This window comes from Paroedura picta, chromosome 3 (genome assembly GCF_049243985.1).
Source record: "Paroedura picta isolate Pp20150507F chromosome 3, Ppicta_v3.0, whole genome shotgun sequence".
NCBI lineage: Eukaryota > Metazoa > Chordata > Lepidosauria > Squamata > Gekkonidae > Paroedura > Paroedura picta.
The window spans coordinates 8,873,113-8,885,430 of NC_135371.1; the positions used below are offsets into that span (position 1 = coordinate 8,873,113).

The following is a 12,318-nucleotide window of genomic DNA, read 5'->3' on the forward strand; positions in this document are numbered from 1 at the left end:
CCTGGAATAGCCAGGCGAGGGCTGGAAAGAATTCAGGAACACGATCGATGGGGTCTGAATTAGGGGCTAATTTTGTCCCGCAAGCCCTCGGAAGAACCAAACCGCAGAACAGCTTGCGGAATCAAACCCCACCCCTCCTTACACAGTGGTTTCCAAGACCCCACGGGTATCCTCTGCCGCGTTTTCAAGGGCATCTTCACCAACCTGAGGACTAGCAACTTCCTTTTTCAGAAGGCCAAAGGCTGAGACGCCACCATTGTCCAGTGCAAGGACAGGAATGCAGAGCTACGTTCAGCCTGATCTTCCCCCCAAAAAAACAGTTCAGCTTCACGCTCTTCTCAGTTCCCCTCCGGATTATCGGCCCCTCGAGTCCCGTCTGCAGTTTGCAGTGAGCCCACGTACATTCCTTGCCTCTACGTGTGGACATCTGTTTGTGCGTAAGAGCCGACAACGCATCTGCTTTACCAATGAAACCGGGGTCCGGTACCTGAATAAATTGTGCGCGGCTCTCAACGCGCGTTCAGCGGAGCGTGTGTTGAACGTAACGTGAGAACGACCCGACACACGCATAAAGAAAAACCCCGGCGTACACTGCACGCACTTTAACTTGCGAACCGGGCGCCTGTGTAGGAATAAAATTATACCCTGTGAACAAGACTGCTAGGCTTCTGTAGGCAAGAGATAAACTAGATCCTCTTCACGCGAATGTCTCATAGTTTGAATCTCAGGGAGAGTTCACATTTCGTTAGGTTCCTGCTTTTGTCACCCAGAGGACTTCTGACCACAGGGGCAGGGGGCTTCTTGATAGGTTTCCGGGTGAATCAGCCCTCACTTCTGAGCGAATTACCAAACAGCGGGAGACAGGGCCAGAAGGGACAGGCCTATCCTAATGCTTTCTTTCCCTTCCACCCACGAAGGGCCGAGTCTGCCGTCCTGCCGGCGCCGTGCTGATTGGGCGGCCATTTTGGCGCTTCAGGCGCTGAGCGCGAGGTCGTATCTATGCCCTTTTAACGGAGGAGGTATTTCGAGAGTCACGGGCCTCTCCCCCAAACAGCCCCAAGGCCACGATCCTACACCTGCTCGGCTGTAAAATAAAAAAAAAAGAGGTAGTGGTTTCTGGTAATGGAGCATCATAACAGACAGAAGGCCGGGAAAGGCAAAGGAAGAGAACACGGGACCCAGGGATCGTGGATCCCTCAGCCCCCTTGCTCTGACTGGACTAGATCCCCCACCCCCACTCACCTCTTGATCTCCCGTCTGATCTACGCTTTTCTAATCCTCTAGTCTCGTTTCCCCCCCCCCTTTTCCGCGAATCGAGGCGCCCCTTCCCTCTAGTACACTAGTCTCTAATATCCCGTTTCCCCCAAAACTCAAGTAGCTCCAGCTCTCCACCCCCACATTCTACCCCCTACACCCCACTTTCCCCTCCCTCAGAGCTCAGGAGTTGCATCCCTCCTTCGACTTCCCACGGCTGCTGCCACCTTCCCCTCCTCCTCGTCCTCCTCCTCCTTCCTCCTCCTTCAGCGTATGAGGACGTTGATCTGCGCCATGCCGGCCTCCATGACGTTCTCCGCCGTGGTCTTGCCGTGCTGCTCCTTGAGGTGGCGCCGGATGGCGGGCTTGTGGGCGAAGCGGACCTCGCAGTAGGAGCAGCGGTACGGCCTCTCGCCGCTGTGGAGGTTCATGTGGTCGTGCAGCGTGGACTTCTGGGTGAAGCACTTGCCGCAGATGGTGCAGGAGTGCGACTTGACGCCCCGGTGGACGTTCATGTGCCGGTTGAGGTTGCTGCTGTGGTTGAACTGCTTGCCGCAGCGGGGGCACATGAAGATGAAGTGGTGGGCGCGCATGTGGAAGACCAGCTTCTCCACCCCCTGGAAGACCTCGTCGCATTTGGTGCAGCAGATGATCCGCGAGGCGCCGTTGCCGCCCCACGCCGCCCCCGGGCCGTCGCCGCCTCTCCCCGCGGCGGGGAAGCTGGAGAAGGGGCGGCCGCTCAGTCCCGCCAAGACCAGCCCCACCCCGCTGCCGCTGCTCTGGCACTCCGACGCCACAGCGGCCGCTTCGCTCGTCTCCTCCAAGTAGCCCCCGCTGGGGATGATCAGGAGGCCCGAGCCTTCGGCGTCCTCGTAGAGGCTGTAGCAGGCCTTGACCACGCCCTGCTGGGGCTTCTCCGGGGCTGGCTCCAGAGGGGACCCCGCAGCTTCCGTGACTGTAGAGTTGACCTGAGATTCCTCTTGGTCTCCCGAAGAATCTTTGCTCCACCCTGGCGGGGGAGAAGACTCCTTGCTCCATGCTTGTGGCGGGGAAGACTCCTTGCTCCAGCTTTGCTGTGGAGAGGCCTCTTTGTTCCAAGTGGCCCCAGACTGCTGCTGTTGTTGCTGCTGCTGCTGTTGCTGCTGCTTCTTCTTCTGCCGCTGAGCCACCTCCTTGGCCGACTCGATCTTCACAATGCAGATATCGGAGACAGCGTCATCGTCCCCGTAATCCTCCTCCTGTTCCTCGTCGTCGTCCTCTGCCTTCATCTCCAGGTGCTCCTCCAGGGGAAACTCCAGCTTGATGGGCCGGAGCATGGTCCTGTCAGCCGGGAAAAGAGCAGACAGTCAATGCAACAATGTTTAGTGTTGACTGAGGGAATGGGACTCCACCCAACAGCCTCAAATCAAGTAATCATAGAGTTGGAAGGGGCCAGACAGGACATCTAGTCCTGCTCAAGGCTGACCTTTGTCAACCTTTTTTACTTTCAGCCCCTGAAATAATTTTTTTAAGTTTTGAGGACCCCTGGAAGTGATGTCAGCTGGCCACGCCTCACTGCTATCCTCCCCCCTCCAGGAAGTGACATCACCGGCATTAAGAGGCTCGCTCAAGCATGACTGAGTGGGGGAGAGACAGGATGCAGCTGAAGGCAGGACTAGGCATGCAGGCACATGGATCATGAGAGAACTCACACTTAGTAGGAGGAACAATGGAAGTGGTTGGTTCCCTAGCTTGTGGCCCATTACGGCAGGAGGGAAAGCTACAGATCCCCTGCAGGCCCCTGGGGGTCCACGGACACCTGGTTGGCAATCCTTGGCCTAAAGCTGCTTTTAAGTGAGGGGGGAGCTCACCCCCTCCTCAGGCGGTCGATTCCACTGCTAAACTACTCTGATTGTGAAAACTCTTTTCCTGATAACACAAGATTTTAACTGCAGAACCAAGTTCGAGCCTGGGACATTCTTAAGGCCTCCCCTTCCTCCCCTGCCACAAGTTGTGTTAAGTCTTTAAGGTGCCCCTTGACTCTCGCTCTTTTCTACTGCTACAGGCAGACTAACACGGCAGCCCATCTTGATCTGTCCTCCTGCCCCCAGCAGGCACTCCCCTCTGCCATTCAGTGGGGGGGTCAGGGAGGAAAATGGGGCCATCATCAACATCATCATTACTATTTTGATTTCTAGATGGATACAAAACAGGACGAGCCACCATCCACCAATCCAGATCTCCGTTTCCTCCCCAGCTACTTTTTAAACAAGCTGCAGTTCTTATCATGGACCCTGACGAAGCATAATGTTTGGCCGTGAGGAAACAGCACTGATCTTCGTGGGCCAAGGGTCCTAGCCAGTATAAAGCAACTTCCTTTATTCAAGGAGGTCCCTTCCAGCTCTATTATTCTATGATTCTAAGGGTGTATTTTGTCAGAAGTACACCACTGACAGCTGAAGTATGCAGAGGTAAACCTGCATTTCCCCTTCTCCTAGGAGCTCAAAGGAGGGCTGTTCCTTAGTGGTGGATCACCTGCTTTGAATAGCAAGGATTCTGGGCTCAAGCCCCACAGTAATGAGCATTGGGAAGAACTTGCCCCCAAGATTTTGGAGAACCGCACAGCTGCTAGACACAACACGGGGCTCACTGCACCAAAGATGTAACTCCAGACAAGAGATTCAGTATGCAAGTATAGAAAGCATCCACAGTCAAGGGGGAACGGGATGGCTCACATGCTCAAAATCACTGCCCTGTGGCACAGTTTGGCTTGTCCTCAGCCACAGGTACCTCTTCAAACAGCAGATGTTTACCTGTTCATGTTAACACACTTCATGAAGCGTTTCATGCACCGATGACGCCACTGTATGTATTTCAGAACTGGCGGCCCAGATTAGCCATCTGGCAGAGAGGCTGATTCTGTGAAGGCTCAAGGGGGTGGCAGGTGACAGAGGAAGAGCGATAGGGTTGTGAGTGTCCTGCTTAGTGCAAGGGGTTGGACTAGATGACCCAGGAGGTCCCTTCCAACTCTATTACTCTATGATTCTATGATCAGCCACAGGGGCATGGTGGCAACTCCAGCTGATCTGAGGGCTGCGGAGATCAGTTTCCCCTGAAGAAATGGGGGCTCTGGAGGGCAGACTCTATGGCATCATATCCCTGCAGGCCTCCTTCCCCGGGCACCCACCCTCAAATCGCCAGGAAATTCACCATGAGAACATAAGAGAAGCCATGTTGGATCAGGCCACTGATTCTGAGCCTGTGAAGAAAGATGTAGCGTTTAGTTGTGCATTAAGCCCCATGTGCATATATGTTGTGGTTATATCCCCCACTACAGGCAGGTGGCGCTATTAACCAAATTAGTTAACCATAGAGCGGCCTTTCTAAACTTACTATTGAGAACCCCCTGAAACATCCTTCAGGCTTCGAGAATCCCAGAAGGGTGTGATGGTGTAGAATAGGGCTGGGAAGCAGAGCTGTGGACATGCCCAACTGGGCCCCTCCCCTTCCCACCCTCTCCAGCCCCACCATTGGATGTTTTGGGAGGTGGGGGGAGGCAGGTCGATATGACTATATATGACTATATTCATTCATTCATTCATTCATTCATTCATTCATTCATTCATTCATTCATTCATTCATTCAGGAAACCCTTCCAGGGCCGTCAAGACACTCTGGGTTTTCATGAAACCCTGGCTGACAAAGTCTGCCATAGAGTTAAAGGGAAACCTTTCTGTTTCCAGCCTTGGTCCTCTGCAGTGAATCAGAATCACCAATGAGGGAAACTTTACCCCAACACTTGGTTCTTTTTCTTATGAGTTGGTTCTTATGTGCCACGTTTCTCTACCTGAAGGAGTCTCAAAGCGGCTTACAGTCGCCTTCCCTTTCCTCTCCCCCCAACAGACACCCTGTGAGGGAGGTGAGGCTGAGAGAGCCCTGATATTACTGAAGAAGAGTTGGTTCTTATATGCTGCTTTTCCCTACCCGAAGGAGGCTCAAAGCGGCTTATAATCGCCATCCCTTTCCTCTCCCCACAACAGACACCCTGTGAGGTGGGTGAGGCTGAGAGAGCCCTGATATTCCTGCTCGGTCAGAACAGCTTTCTCAGGGCTGTGGGGAGCCCAAGGTCACCCTACTGGTTGCATGTGGAAGAGGAGCAGGGAATCAAACCCAGATTTGAAGTCCGCACTCCTAACCACTACACCAAGCCGGCTCTTATTATTAGTGAGGGTCGAAATCAAAAGCGAGTCTTCGACCAACCTCTTGCGGGAGTATCCTTTCGTGGTCGAGGTGGAACAGTCCACCACGTTGGGCGTCTGGGACCGTCGGTGGCTGCCGAACTTGGTGGCGTCTTCCTTGAGGCTGATTTTGGGCTCGATGAACTGGGACAAGGCGTTCCGGCACTTCTCCACCACGTGCTCCATCTGCAGGTAGCTGGCGGCCGTCAGGTAGTTGACGATGTCCCTGACGGCAAACTCGAGGGCGCCAGTGTAGCAAGAGAGGAGGAGGTCGGCCACGATCTTGGTGCTGTGCATGAGGGAAACCTGGAGCTCAGAAGACGGGTTGAGGAGGAACTGGTCCCTCAGGAACGGGGAGCAGGCGGCCAAAATGACCTTGTGGCCCCGGAACTTAAGGCTGTCGGCCACGATGGTGACGTCGCAGAAGCGCTCCTCGGACCGGAGCTGGTTCATGTTGCGGAGCGTGGCTGCCTCGTGGCCTGGGAGCTGGAAGCGGAGGAGCTCCACGCCGGAAGCCATGGCTCCTCTCGCGGAGCAAGACGAGTGGGTCGAACGGTGAGGGCAGAGGCAAGGGTGGAGAGAGAAGGCGACAAGGAGGAAATCCCACAAGGCGGCCTAAAGAATGCAAATACTGGAAGGGGAAACAAAAAGGGGAAAAGGTTTGAGTTTTGGTATCGCAGGCTGCTGATCGTAAGCACGGGTCTAGCTGACCACACCTGGAGTACTGTGTGCAGTTCTGGAGGCCTCACTTCAAGAAGGACATAGATAAAATTGAAAGGGTACAGAGGAGAGCGACGAGGATGATCTGGGGCCAAGGGACCAAGCCCTATGAAGATAGGTTGAGGGACTTGGGAATGTTCAGCCTGGAGAAAAGGAGGTTGAGAGGGGACATGATAGCCCTCTTTAAGTATTTGAAAGGTTGTCACTTGGAGGAGGGCAGGATGCTGTTTACGTTGGTTGCAGAGGAGAGGACACACAGTAATGGGTTTAAACTTCAAGTACAACGATATAGGCTAGATATCAGGAAAAAAATTTTGTCAGAGTAGTTCAGCAGTGGAATAGGCTGCCTAAGGAGGTGGTGAGCTCCCCCTCACTGGCAGTCTTCAGGCAAAGGTTGGATACACACTTTTCTTGGATGCTTTAGGATGCTTTGGGCTGATCCTGCGTTGAGCAGGGGGTTGGACTAGATGGCCTGTATGGCCCCTTCCAACTCTATGATTCTATGATAAATGCGGAACTTGTCAAAATGGGGTTCACCTATCCCACAGGGGACTGTGTGAGATTATTCCTCTTTTTCAGGTTTTCCTGTTCAAAAGGGAGCCAAGTCCCTATGGATAGAATCATTCAATATTTACTAGCTGATAAATCCCCAGGAATAACAGAACTTGAAGGCAAATTCTTTGCTGCGGTGATAATCAGCTAAGCAAGAAATAATTCTAATCCAGGGGCATCTATAGTTGGTGTGAATTACTGATTACTGAGCATTCGATGGAGGAATGTGAAATTGGTTATCATTATTTTTTACTTTGTCTATTTGTTTTATCTTAAATCTATGTAATCATTAGAGCCTCTTGTGGCGCAGGGTGGTAAGGCAGCAGACATGCAGTCTGAAACCTCTGCCCATGAGGCTGGGAGTTCGATCCCAGCATTGTTCCTGCAAGGAAAACTTTTTCAGCCATGAGAAGGGGTGATTCCTATCATTGCTGCATTTCTTTTGTTTATCACTTATCATTACATTTATATGTCCCATCCCTTGGAACCCCTTTCATTTTGCATACAAAACCAACCATGCCAAGTCAAGTCCCCGTGCTCTGGCACATGAGCGCATGGCGAAACACGCCCGTGAACGCACGACCCTCACAGGCATATCATGGCCACACCACCTGAAACACTCATTCGCCGCGCACAAAACTACCTGCGGAGAAAATGAGCAAGAAGCCGGGTGCGGGTCACCGTGCAGCAGAGTTTTGTTAGGATGTCACCGGCGTCCCATCACACATTTTCGCCCGCAGCTCAAGGAAACCGCTTTGCTCCCTCGACGCACACGCCTGCAAAGGGAGATACACCCGTGTGCCCACTTCACACGCGACAATTGGGCAGGCAACTTGGCCACCCGTTCCCCATGAGCGTGCTTTCAGTGTGAGAAGCATCCGAGAGGCAGAGCAACCTGTGGGCTCTGCACATCCCTTGCGCCCACACCTCAGCCCTGCTCCTCTCCCGACCACATCTCGCGCCTCGACTTTGCGCGGCTCCGGGCCGTCCATGTGCCATAGGGCTGCGCATCCTTATCCCGCGCCATCCCCCCCTTCTATGCATGCTTTCTTCGCCCAGCCTTTGTGCTCCACCTCTCTCCATTCATCCCTATCCCACATGCGCCTCCCGCGCATCTCCCTTTGCAACTGGCCGCCCTTCCCGTGCCACACAATGCCACCCCCACCCTGCAGCCCCCTTGGCTCGCCTGCTCAGCTGGGGGGGCGCCCCCCCCTGGGCCCCCCCTCCCCCCAGCTCCCGGCCGCCCCCTCCCCCTCACCTTGCAGGCTGGGCCCCCTCTCTTGGAGCGGAGGGAGGGTGGCCCCAACTGGCCACGGCAAGAGAAAGGGTTTTAAAGGGGGCCCCCTTAAAGGGCCAGGCCTCCAGAAAAGGGGGGGGAGAGCAATATTTGTCGGCCACACAGAAAAAGTAGAGAAAGGTCAATGAAAGAAGAGGGCGGAGAGCAACTTCGCTGGATGGCGGGATGGAGCTCCCAAGCCAGCCCGGAGCCTTTAACTTCCCTCCTGTCCTCCCCTTTAAGGCCAGTGACGTCATTAGCAAGCGTCTAGGAATTTGATGGGAGGAGAATTTCTCCTTTCCCCCCGCCTCCCCCCTCCCCATCACCTTGGTAACTAAGCCCGCCTCCCTCCTGGAATCAAAGGTTTCAGTGTACATGGGAGGGTTTTTTTGCAATTTAGTAGCCTGGGAAAGTGGGCAGAATTTGGTTTGAGGCGCTGCAGTCTTGGCTGCCGGGTTTTGGCATCCCTGGCAGATTTGCCTCTTTCCTTTAGAAAGGCTCCCGCTCCTGGCTTTCTGCAAACTGGGCAAAGCTGGGCAAAGTTGGGAGTCTGGTGGTGCCTTTAAGACCAGCAAAAGTTTTATTCAAGGCGTGATCTTTCGTGATGCAGTGAAAGTTAAATCACCAAACTATAGCTCCATCTATCTGCCCGACTAGATATAGAGCAGGGGTAGTCAAACTGCGGCCCTCCAGATGTCCATGGGCTAGAAGAAGAAGAAGAAGAAGAGTTGGTTCTTATATGCCGCTTTTCCCTACCCGAAGGAGTCTCAAAGCGGCTTACAGTCACGTTCCCTTTCCTCTCCCCACAACAGACACCCTGTGAGGTGTGTGAGGCTGAGAGAGCCCTGATATCACTGCTTGGTCAGAATAGTTTTATCAGTGTTGTGGCGAGCCCAAGGTCACCCAGCTGGCTGCATGTGGGGTAGTGTAGAATCGAACCCGGCTCGCCAGATTAGAAGTCCACACTCCTAACCACTACACCAAGCTGGCTCTCCAGCAAACGCTAGCAGGGGCTCATGGGAATTGTAATCCATGGACATCTAGAGGGCCAAAGTTTGACTTCCCCTGATATAGAGCCTTCGGGGAGGGCGGTATATAAGTACAATCAATCCAATCAATCAATCAATAGATTCAAGAGGGCTTTTTAGGGTAGCAAAAGTTACTTGGCTAGAGGATGGGGGGGTTGCGGTGTGCTAGGTGTAGTAGTTTGCTGTGGGGTTTGCCCATGGGGTAATTTTGCATCGTTGAACGTGTGTCATGTTATGCCATCTGTGCTTTGCTCCAATTCTGTTTTCTTTTTGAACTTCTGGCTGGCGCTACAACCCACATCCTATTTCATTTTTTCTTGGCTGTACTGACGCCCTTTGGGTAACCCGCCCTGTGAGAAAGGCAGATTATAACGAATGTAAATAAAAAAAGAGCAAAGTCTTTTGCAAAATGGATGCTTCTGGCTGGGAATTAAAATACAAGCCCTTGAAGCTGAGCTGGGGAACGGAGGGATGTTTTTGATTCCTGACAGAACTTTGTTCTCTGCAGAAGAAGAAGAAATTCAGCAGGTTTGTGGCCTTTTCAACTTAAAGGTAAAGGTATCCCCTGTGCAAGCACCGGGTCATGTCTGACCCTTGGGGTGACGCCCTCCAGCGTTTTCATGGCAGACTCAATATGGGGTGGTTTGCCATTCCCTTCCCCAGTCATTACCGTTTACCCCCCAGCAAGCTGGGTGCTCATTTTACCGACCTTGGAAGGATGGGAGGCTGAGTCAACCTTGAGCCGGCTGCTGGGATCGAACTCCCAGCCTCATGGGCAGAGCTTTCAGACAGCATGTGTGCTGCCTTACCACTCTGCGCCACAAGAGGCTCATCTTTTCAACTTACCCCCCCCCAAAAAAAATATTGGCTTTGCCTGTTGAATTTCCAGCTGTTGTGCATTTTATGAACATCACAACAACACAGAGTCAAATTAGGCTTTCCAGCTTGTCAGCCTTGTGTTTGGAGACCAATTGTCATTCTGGGAGATCTCCAGCCACTCCCTGGAAGTTGGCAACCATGTCAATGCAGTACACAACCCTTGGTAAACTACTTCACCCCAAGTTGTGTAAGAAATTCATTTCCTTTCTCTCTGTTGGATGAATCCAAATGAAAACCTTGAATACAGTTGCCTCCGCTTTTTGGATACATGCATACATATATAGTATGTATATAAAGTACATATTTTAAAAAGTTCTCCCCAAAATTTCTTGAGGTTCAAAAAAAGATCCTCCCTTCACGGCTTCAAAATTTCCAGAAATTTTCCATCTCCAGTAGGAGGTGGTTTTGGCAAGTGCCTGTTTTGTAGAAAATATAATGCTTTGTGCTTTTTTAAAAATCACCCCCCCCCTCTCACACACACACCTTTTGAAAATTAAAATCGTTGTGTAGGCCTACTGTGAGGAAGAGAGCCTCTTGTGGCGCAGAGTGGTAAGGCAGCAGACATGCAGTCTGAAAGCTCTGCCCATGAGGTTGGGAGTTCAATCCCAGAAGCCGGCTCAAGGTCGACTCAGCCTTCCATCCTTCCGAGGTCGGTAAAATGAGTACCCAGCTTGCTGCTGGGGGGTAAACGGTAATGACTGGGGAAGGCACTGGCAAACCACCCTGTATTGAGTCTGCCATGAAAACGCTGGAGGGCGTCACCCCAAGGGTCAGACATGACTCGGTGCTTGCACAGGGGATACCTTTACCTTTACCTTACTGTGAGGAAGAGACCACCTGTTTTCCAGTTTCATAGCTGGATGCACAGAGGTAAGGTGGTCCAGCTGGTGCCTGCACATTTGCTACACTACTTCACAATAAATATCAATAAACGTTTCTTATCTCTTCTTTTATATACATGTATTTTAGAACAACCAGAACGGCCTCTAGATTAAACCGTTTTCAAGTGGGTTTTCCTCAGTGGTTGTTTTTCAACTTATTGTATTGTTAATGGAGTCCTTCAAAAGGATCAAGTTTTCCTCTCAGAATTTAAATCATATATATGTGGCCTTTGGCTCCCAAGTTCGGGGAGGTCTAGTAAAAAGACTCTTCCCCTGAGGAAAACCCACTTGAAAACGGTTTAATCTAGAGGCCGTTCTGGTTGTTCTAATATACATATATATAAAAGAAGAGATAAGAAACGTTTATTGATATTTATTGTGAAATTGTTTAGCCCAGGATAGGTTCTGTTTTCTGTTACATTAATTTCGAACCGTCCTTTTTTTTCGTGGTGTACATTTGCTACACTACAGCTGCTGAGCTGAACTGGTAACTGGTTAGATTCAAGTGGGTAACCATATTGGTCTGAAGTAGCACAACAAAATCAGAGTCCAGTGGCCCCTTTAAGACCAAGAAAGATTTATTCAGGACGTGAGCTTTCGAGTGCTTGCACTTTTCATAGTCTGAGGAAGAGTGCCTGCACTCCAAAGCTCACGCCTTGAATAAATCTTTGTTGGTCTTAAAGGGGCCACTGGACTCTGATTCTGTTATGATAAATGGTTCTTATCTGTCTGCGAAAAGGAAGGGGGATGTCCAGGGGTGAGAAACTTGCCTGCCCCTTTAAGAGTTGTGTGTTGACTCCTGGCTTGGCACAGGCACCCAAATCACGCTGGTTTACGGGAAGCAAAAGCGGGGAGGTTATGTTTGTACAGGGCATGTTTTTCTCTCAAAGCGGCACACCACGGTAATTGCCCTCGCTGAGTTACCGTCATTGAACAAAGAGAGAAACCTGAAGAGGAATATCAAGTATGGCACAACCTTTCCCCGATGCCAGCCTCCAGGAGGGAGCTGGGGATCCCCTGGAATTACAGTATATCTCCCGACTACAGAGACTAGTTCACGTGGGGAAAAAGGATGCTTTGGAGCAGGGGTAGTCAAACTGCGGCCCTCCAGACGTCCGTGGACTACAATTCCCATGAGCCCCTGCCAGTGAATGCTGGCAGGGGCTCATGGGAATTGTAGTCCACAGACATCTGGAGGGCCGCAGTTTGACTACCCCTGCTTTGGACTGTATGACACTGTACCCTACTGAGGTCCCTGTCTTCTCCAGACTCCATCCCCAGATCTCCAGAAGTCTCCCGCCCTGGATCTGGCAACCCTAACCCTTCATCCCCTGCCAGTGGCCAGGGAGACCTGGCAACCCTATATCCCCATTAGACAGACTACCAGGGGACATTAATATTTTACCCCACTTATAATGATGGGAGAGATGTACAAAAGCTTGTTAGTCACGACGGCAAAATGGTACCTCCACAGTCAGAAGCAGGACTTTAGGATGCTTAGGGCTGATCCT

At 51.8% G+C, this 12,318-nt stretch overlaps 1 protein-coding gene across 2 annotated transcripts; it reads right to left on the reverse strand.

Moving 5' to 3' along the window:
- Positions 1–1,415: 1,415 nt before the first annotated feature.
- On the reverse strand, positions 1,416–8,242 carry ZBTB12 (zinc finger and BTB domain containing 12). Of its 2 annotated transcripts, XM_077331013.1 has the most exons (4): positions 8,002–8,242; positions 7,387–7,519; positions 5,494–6,102; positions 1,416–2,574 (listed from the first exon to the last, which is right to left on the reverse strand). In XM_077331013.1, exons 3-4 carry the CDS (start codon positions 5,988–5,990, stop codon positions 1,521–1,523), a joined length of 1,551 nt encoding a protein of 516 aa, XP_077187128.1. In that variant the 5' UTR covers positions 5,991–6,102; positions 7,387–7,519; positions 8,002–8,242; the 3' UTR covers positions 1,416–1,520. The 2 variants fall into 2 exon arrangements, with proteins under 2 accessions (XP_077187128.1, XP_077187129.1); XM_077331014.1 differs by lacking the exon at positions 7,387–7,519.
- Between the last annotated feature and the right edge of the window lie 4,076 nt (positions 8,243–12,318).

Coding starts and splice junctions, on each gene's coding strand:
- ZBTB12 (XM_077331014.1), bottom strand. CDS start 5,990: ATGGCTTCCGGCGTGGAGCTCCTCCGCTTCCAGCTCCCAGGCCACGAG. Junction 2,575..5,493: donor AAAGGATACTCCCGCAAGAG/GTTGGTCGAAGA, acceptor CCCGGCTGACAG/GACCATGCTCCGGCCCATCA.